Below are 8,358 nucleotides of genomic sequence, written 5' to 3'. Positions count from 1 at the left end.
TGAGCTCCCAGTAGTAATTGCATTGCAGCAGCAGCATGATGAATATCATCATCATAATACACTTTAAGTTACAGCAACTACTCTCCCTTACGGAAACTTGATATGTCCCCATCAGCAAAGTTGTTTTAATCTCATGTGCCATTGTACTCATATTTTACACTTACCCTACCAAAGCTATTTGGTTTTACAATTTTTGCAGTAAGAAGAAAAGTAATGGACAGGCTCATGTGATGCAGTGGACCACTATAAATGTAGAAACAACTCATATATTAAATTGCATTAACTTTGGTGGTGCGCCCTACAACGAAAAGTAATAAAATAAAACAAAAAATGGTGGTGGTAACAGAAGGAACCTCGTAGTCACACAGAATGGAGTGGCAGATGAAACAGGTCTCCATCGAATTAGCACCATTTTCAACCTGCACACTCCCTAGTCCCTAGAACCAAAATAAGTACTACTACAATATGGTAAGAAAAATTATGACAAGACATTGACACAATTCGTTTTCTAGATCTGACTAATACTACCATGCTACTATGCTTTAAATTGGTGAAAACAAGTTGAAGCAGATGCTCATTAATTCCTCTTCTAAATCCAATTTATTGCTATCTCTTAGCTTAGCATCCAAAAGTTGACTTATTTATGTCTTTCAAAGTTTCTTTTCTTGTTCTTTTCACCAATGACCTTAATATTTGTTTCTATGTTATTCTATTCATGATATGTTTGGTTTTCTGGTAGAGAGATTTTCAACTCACTTTCTGAGAAATAAATCTTTGTTGCTTTTGCTTTGAACATGTTCTTTTTTGGTATGTAGTTATACACTATAATCTTACTTGATGAGCATTTTTATTCAGGGTAAGTTAGATTATACTTTTATCTTCCAAAAAACCTTATTTAGTTCTTTATCTTTTAAATTTGGACAAAAATTTTCTCTTTAATAAGGATAGTTTTTTTTTACATCATTTTAAACTATCCGGTGACTGATAAAACTTGTTACATTATGTTCACTTGTATGAAAACAACAAAAAATAAAATAAGAAATGATCTCAAACATAGTAAAGATGGCATGAAAATGTGTCTAACAAATAATTTTGATATTCAGTTATTCATTTAACACCACTTTATATACTTAACTATTTTTGGTTTAAACATCAACTGTGTTTTAAATTAAGTTCATCAGAATGTTGGAAGTACTAAACTGATCAAATTTAAAAATTAGAATATTGAAATGAAATCTTTGAAGTAAATGATTAAGATGAATCTTAAAAAAAAAAGAAAAGAAGAAAGAGTATAATTTAGGATATCGAATACTAAGATATAGTCTAAAATGATACTTATAAACAGTGAAAAGATGTAAGGAGAAAGTATATGAAAGACAGAGAGTGTAATTAAACAATAAACATTCTTGCAGTGAAAGTTTGTAAAGTGTGGGTAAGAAAAAAAAAAAAGGCTTATATTGGTATTCCCTACTGTTGGGGTTGAAAATTTCTGAAGTTTTGTTCATGCAAAAGTAGTTGAGCTTTTCACACCAAAGAGACATCAAAACTATTGTGAGGTTTTGTTTTAACTTTATCAGTGTAAATTCTACCATTTCACGCAAACCACTTTGGCTACTAGTTTTCATACCAGATTTTATCCATCAACATGACAGTTAAGAATGCATGGTCAAAAAGCACATCGAACTTCTACCTCATTCCTTTAGTAATCTCCGCCAAATCTTCCTATAACTAGTTATCTACCCTTCTGACATTTTTCTTCAACATCCTTCAGGGGCTAATGGATTTCTTGAAACGTAAGGGTGTGGTTTACAGGCCCGTGAAGGATGTGGACTTAGGCTCCTACAGCACTGAATTCTACCTGCAAGCGAATGTCAAAGGTTCATCATGCACTGTCTTTTCTTTCTTTCTTTCTTTTTTTCTTTCTCTCCTAGCATCATGGTATCTTGATTTGTTGTTCTCCTAGTATGGTTTTCCATTGAGTTCTTGTGAGAATTATAGCATTGACTACTCTCTAGTATGATGTATCACTGTATCAGGTTCAGAAAGGGTCTGCATGTGCTGTGTTTTAAGTTTTAACAATGACATTTGATTTGATATTTGATTCAGAAAGTTAGCTTGTAAGAGTCTTGATAATGATGGATGATATCCATGCACAACCACAAAATACTACTAATGATCTTTACCATCACAGCTCCCCGCATGACTGGACTTTTGGTCAAGATTTTCACTTATCTATTGGAGTTTCCAATACTTGGAACCTTGCTACTGTTCATATTGAAGGGAAACAATCTTATTCACCGGGTATGCTCCATGACCATTTTGTATTCTTCCATTTCAAGAACTTCTTTTCCAGTAAGCATTAAATTCTAAAGAACATCTCTAACCAAGTGCTTTTTATTTTATTTCATTTCCACAGCTTATCACAAATGCCGAGTTCCAAGAACCGCCTCTCTTTGTTCCCTTGCATGATTTTGAAGGTTTGAGAGATTATGGACATGAGCATATTTGATTGCAAAACTTTGGCCTTAGGTTGCCTTAAGAGAAAGTGGTCACCGTTTCTGTTTACTCTTGCAGACATAAAAGAAAGAAAAGTCAAATGCTTAGACTCTTCTTTGCAACCTCCTGAGAAAGTTCATCTTGCACTAGATTGTTTGCCTGTATCTTCACAGGAAACACTTGATGGAACAAATTCTTCATTCTGCCGCTGGACAATAATGGATTATGCCAAAGCTTACCGTTCAGGGGACATAACACCAAGCTTGGTATTTTCATCGTTTGATATTCTTAAGTTTTATTATCTTTTCCTGTCTTTACATTTTTTCAAATTCTGCTTTTAGTTTCTAATTTAAATTTAAATTTTGACAGGTTAAAGTTCTTGAATTTTTCTGCTTTGTCTCTTTCAGTTTTTTACCATCAAGAAACAGTGTTAATTGATGAATAACGTCATTAGGTTGTCAAAGTCATTGTTACTTTTATCCATTAAGGCTGTTACTTGATAACAAGCTCTAAAAGCGATGGCTGTTACTTGATAACAAGCTCTAAAAGCGATGAAGAGAAAAAAAATCAGAAACTTTGACAGCTCAAAATTTAGATGAATGACTAAAAGCATAAACTTGAAAAAGCTTAAGAACTAGAAAGGTAGTATTCTTGTACATTTAATAATCTGCATCTACAAGGACATTCAATATATAGTATTTCTGTTATGCTTACAACCACAAGTCCTTCTCGTTTCTAGTTCGCTCTGACTTCAGAATTTTGATGTACTAATATATTCATTAACTCTCTTTCTTCTTTCATTTTTTGCAGGTTGCTGAACGATTTATTGCAGCTATTGATGAATCCACAAAACCCTCATTCCAAATGGGATTCTTTATTCACTATAGTGTTGATGATATTCTTAGACAAGCAGCTGAATCAACTCATCGATATCGAAGAGGTACTTCACAACAAGTCAAATGTTAATTCAATTCAACATTTAAGTGATCCCTTCCGATGGGATTGTTGCTATTGAAACTCATAATTATGGCTATATGTGATTTCTGCATCCAAAGATAAGATGTATCCTACTTACATTTCCCCCACTCCACTTTCTACTAACATGTGTGGCCATTTGCCAACCGTACAAGTCTAATGAATTATATTCTAAGAGTTCTGAAAACACATTTTCTAACACACTCCTAGCACAATTTTTATTAGTAGTTATTATTAGGAACTACGAAATAAGGAGTAGATCTCATTATATAAGAAGTAGGACCAACACAATTTTGTGTTTTTCACTAATTTTCAATCAACAATAAAGAGTGTGTTAAAAGAATACAGTGTTAGCATTTATATTCATATTCTAATATTTGAAGCTAGAAAACAATAATTTTAACTATTGAAGTAGCCCAGAAATTGCATTGTCATATTTGCAGACTATTAGTACTAATAACTGAGGCACTAATTGCCCTTTCTTCTTTAGGCTTTATCCTCATTTGTGTTTCACATATTATGTGTACTCAACAATGTTCAGATACTTACTTAATGTAATACTATGTGTGCAGGGGAACCAATCTCAGTGTTAGACGGAGTTCCTGTTGCTATCAAGGATGAGATAGACTGTTTGCCCTATCCAACAACAGGTAGTGTAACGTGTTATTGTTTTCCCTAAGGTGTCTTCTATTCAAATGATTATCTGTTGATTTCATGATTCACTTAAGCCTCTAAAAATGTTGTTCTAAAGGAGGTACAACGTGGCTTCACAAAGAAAGGCCGTGTAACGATGATGCTTGCTGCGTTAAGCGTCTACGGTTATGTGGCGCCATACTTGTGGGGAAAACCAATATGCATGAACTTGGTTCTGGAACCAGTGGGATAAATCCACATTATGGGTAAGAGCACCTTGTGTTATACTTCACATTATGTGACATCTTGGGAGGAATTGTCTTGTGAATTAAGTATGAATGAAGGAATGTTCGTGGAACTAGTTGGTTATAAGAGCATGTTTGCTTATTTTCTTTGTAGGCCTGCTAGAAACCCATATGATACCAATAAGATTGCAGGAGGTTCTTCTAGTGGATCTGCTTCTCTGGTGTCTGCTGGACTGTGTCCTGTTGCCCTTGGTGTTGATGGGGGAGGTATTTGCTTTATATCTCTACATGAAAGACCAGAGAAATCAGCATTCATTATTATTGCTTAGTAGGATTCATATATATGAATTTGCTTGTTAAATCTGGCTCAGTAGTGCACGAATATTAAGAGTAGATATAATTGAAAACGTTGATGAACTACTTATGATGTTTGCTCATTCATCGCTTCAGGATCTGTAAGGATGCCAGCAGCTCTTTGCGGTGTTGTTGGTCTAAAACCAACTTTTGCACGTATACCACATGATGGGTAGGTATCTTTGTTTTATCATCATGTTTCAATACTTGAAGGATTGTAATGTAATGACTTAGGAGAATGATCTTCTGCTACATTCAGAGTTCTTCCCCTGAATTGGACAGTTGGAATGGTAGGAATACTAGCAGGCACAGTTGAGGATGCATTGATTGTGTTAGTACTCCTTTCTATGATAAATTTTCTTCAAGGAGGTTTTAACATTTGTTTTACAACATCTACTGTTTCATTGTTTATAGTTATGCAGCTATCAGTGGTGAAATTCCATCTGATCAGATCTTCAGTGTATTGGTAAGATCGTATTTTTCAAATTAATGATTTTTTACTCTGGATTAGTCTTTCCATGTTTCTAATATCACATATAATTCTGATTAGATTTGAACTTTCAAGTTCTAGAGACCGAGTCTAAATTTTATCATGTTCTAATATCTTGAATTTCTTATGTCATTATGTAATCTTCAGACCAACATAAATCTTCCACGGCTGAGTTTAACAAAATCCATATCTGACATCAAATTAGCAAAATACGGCAAGGTTAGAGACCTGTTGCCAGCTACAAATATATGCACTATGATTATCAATTTTTTTGAAATAGGTTAACATCATGTTGTTTAACCACTACTTCCATCAATTAGTGGTTTGATGATTGCAGCAATGATGTCAGAATATGCTGCTCCAAAACTTTGTACCAGCTTCAGGATCATTACAATTGGAAGGTACTGAAAATTATAAAAATGCTAATGGTGACCACTGATATATTATCATGGTTTCTACTTTGCCCACATAATTAAAATCATATCTTATTTGATGTGAATTTGGAAGAAGCCATCTTTTTAAGGCAGAAAATTCTCAAAGCACTTCATCACAGTCATCACTTCCTAACCTGCTAACTTTCTGTCTCAAACATACAAGATCATAGATGTGACCATACCAGAGATAGAAGCAATGCGCCTGGCACACTATACGACAATCGGAACTGAGTCTTCTACTGCACTTGATTCTTTTAAAGAAAAGTATGTCATCTTATAAACTTTTTCCTTTCCTCCGTATTGTCCTCTAGCTTGAGGAGTGTTGCTGACACCACCAAATTACTACCAAAGGAATTTTGCAGAATTAGGATGGGATGTAAGAGTAGCACAAAGCATCTATGGTTCTTTCAGCGGCATGGAGTATCTTAAAGCTCAGAAAATGAGGTAAGATACAACAATTTCGGCCAATAAATCATGCTAATTAATAAAATTACTGTTTTTTGAACACACAATTTAACTAATAGTAGATAGTGTTTTGCTTAAGAAAAAAGTCCATAGAACTGAATTTGGTCACATTAGGAATTTCTACCTACAGCAGCTTTTTTCTTTGAATGAAAGCTTGTTAAAAATATGATCAGGAATCGCCAGCTGCAATTTCACAAGAAAATATTTGCCGAGGCAGATGTCATTGTCTCACCAACAACTGGGTTTGTCCTGTTTCCTCAAACATCAAAGAATGGTGGTTTCTTTTTGTTTTGCACTTTGGTAACACATTTATGATGTTTATCTGTAACAGTGTTACTGCATATCCAATTCAAGATGATGCTATTCAGACCGGTGAACTTGACTACGTGAATGGAGGTACAGCATAAATGAAATTCATCTGATTAAGAATGACATTAAGCACAGCATGTTATTTTGAAGTTATTGGTAGCACTCTACATATGAAGCACCAAAAATTGATTTTTTTTTGCCACAATTTTCAGCTGCACTTGTTCGTTATTCCATAGCAGGAAACTTTCTGGGACTTCCTGCTGTCACTGTTCCGGTAGGATTATACCCACTTTTACTTAGTTTCTTCATATTAAACTAAAATTACTAATACATAAATTATAAATAATATTTCTAAAAAAATGATTTTTTTATTAATTAGTTCATAAAGAAGTTAAATTGTAATCAAACTTCACAGTATTTTTACCTATTTTTGATCTGCTATAATTGTGTGTTTGCCATTTCACAGGTTGGATTCGATAGATTAGGTTTACCTATTGGGCTCCAGTTTATTGGAAGGCCTTGGTCTGAAGCCACACTCATCCATTTGGCATTTGCAGTGCAGGTAAAATTCCTTTTTCTCTAAACAATTTTTTTTAATTATAAAAATACTATTTACAGTATTTTTTATATATTTTTTTAAATAAGAAACAAAATAAAAATAATGTAGTATATATTTTTACAGGTAAAGTTGGTTTTTTTATTGAATAATCAATACTAAGTGATGTAATCAAATAGGAATATATTATTTTGTGTATGTGAGAGACTGAAGACTATGAAAGTTTGCAATATAATAATGAGTGAGTTTGCAAAGTTGATAAGTATTGGTTTGGTTGGCATTGAAAATATGGTGTTCTGTGTTGAATCAGGTTATGTGCATCTCAGAGTACAGAAAGCCAAAGGTTTACTTTGACTTGCTGAGAAAGAAGATTGATAGTGATGCCATGTAGTTTGAAGCTCAATAAATAGTTTGGTTTGTCTCACCAATTTTCTTTTTCTTTCTTTTGGTGAATTTCATGTACTATTATTATTATAATTTTTAGTCCTTTGCTGCTTCTTGTACTATCCTTTGAATTAGATTATTAGATATTAGTTTTTACCTTTTAGTTTTACTTCCCATATAATGGACATAATCCTATAACTCAACCCATGACAAAGTGGACTTTGTAATTAATATGGGTAAACAAAATCCTACCATGTCAAAGTTTGAAAATAAATAGTATCAAACTATTAAAAAAAATAACTTCTCTGTTGATTTTTAAAAAAAATCAACTGCAAACATCAATAACAACAAAATCATGATAGATGTCTTTTAAAAGGTTAACTTACATCTGTAAAAAAAAAAAAATACTCTTTTCAACATTGGTCGAGAAGACTTCAATAGTAGTCTATAACAACACCATAAATCACACAAAAATTTCTCTTAACATCAAATGAAAAGTTACCATCTTAACAATGTTTCAATCTTAATCAAGTTGATGACATTTTAACCAAAATCAAATTAAAGGAAAACTATGAAAAACAAAACATGAATTTGAGAATATAAATAATTTTAAATTCTTACTTTTTAGAGAGATATTGAAATTCTCTAACTTTAAACAATTCAATTTCTCTAATGAAATTCTAGAATTTCAATTTCTTTTAAAATTATCTATTTAAACACACTATTTATGTTTATCTTTTTAATCTGTGTGGGAGCATAGGTTAGAGGTGATGGGTCTCAATAATAAGGAGTTGAAGAGTTTAGTAGAGAAAATAAAGAAAATATTTTGTTTCATGATGTATATATTTAAAAATATTTATAAAATGAATAATATTTTGTAATACAATATTATGAGTATTATGAGTATGTAAATTATAAGTACACACTAAATTTCATGATATAATTTTGGGCAAGGAAATTAGGATGTTATAATTAACATTAATTAATTGAAATTCCTTTGAGTCTAACTACAATCAT

At 32.5% G+C, this 8,358-nt stretch overlaps 1 protein-coding gene across 4 annotated transcripts; it reads left to right on the top strand.

Annotated features, from left to right (window-relative positions):
- Window positions 1–1,472: 1,472 nt before the first annotated feature.
- LOC137821868 (fatty acid amide hydrolase) lies at window positions 1,473–7,504 on the top strand. Of its 4 annotated transcripts, none has more exons than XM_068626656.1 (21): window positions 1,473–1,651; window positions 1,772–1,877; window positions 2,192–2,301; window positions 2,417–2,477; window positions 2,575–2,762; window positions 3,307–3,436; window positions 4,044–4,121; window positions 4,223–4,370; window positions 4,504–4,616; window positions 4,800–4,875; window positions 4,963–5,034; window positions 5,118–5,169; window positions 5,341–5,412; window positions 5,514–5,594; window positions 5,791–5,891; window positions 5,979–6,071; window positions 6,266–6,334; window positions 6,424–6,488; window positions 6,614–6,675; window positions 6,868–6,963; window positions 7,268–7,504. In XM_068626656.1, the coding sequence occupies exons 1-21, from the start codon at window positions 1,646–1,648 to the stop codon at window positions 7,346–7,348; spliced, it is 1,860 nt and encodes a 619-aa protein (XP_068482757.1). In that variant the 5' UTR covers window positions 1,473–1,645; the 3' UTR covers window positions 7,349–7,504. The 4 variants fall into 4 exon arrangements, 3 of the variants coding, with proteins under 3 accessions (XP_068482757.1, XP_068482759.1, XP_068482758.1); XM_068626658.1 differs by having other exon boundaries at window positions 1,473–1,665; XM_068626657.2 differs by having other exon boundaries at window positions 1,478–1,556.
- The last annotated feature ends 854 nt before the right edge of the window (window positions 7,505–8,358 follow it).

The sequence above is a fragment of the Phaseolus vulgaris genome, chromosome 9, assembly GCF_051622355.1.
Source record: "Phaseolus vulgaris cultivar YP4 chromosome 9, ASM5162235v1, whole genome shotgun sequence".
NCBI classification, from domain to species: Eukaryota; Viridiplantae; Streptophyta; class Magnoliopsida; order Fabales; family Fabaceae; genus Phaseolus; species Phaseolus vulgaris.
This window is presented reverse-complemented; position numbering and strand designations above follow the sequence as displayed.

Bases quoted from the DNA above. Each gene is read 5' to 3' on its own strand.
- LOC137821868 (XM_068626656.1), top strand. The intron at 4,617-4,799 runs GTATTTGCTTTA...TCATCGCTTCAG, and splicing joins CCTTGGTGTTGATGGGGGAG to GATCTGTAAGGATGCCAGCA. The intron at 6,489-6,613 runs GTACAGCATAAA...CACAATTTTCAG, and splicing joins ACTTGACTACGTGAATGGAG to CTGCACTTGTTCGTTATTCC.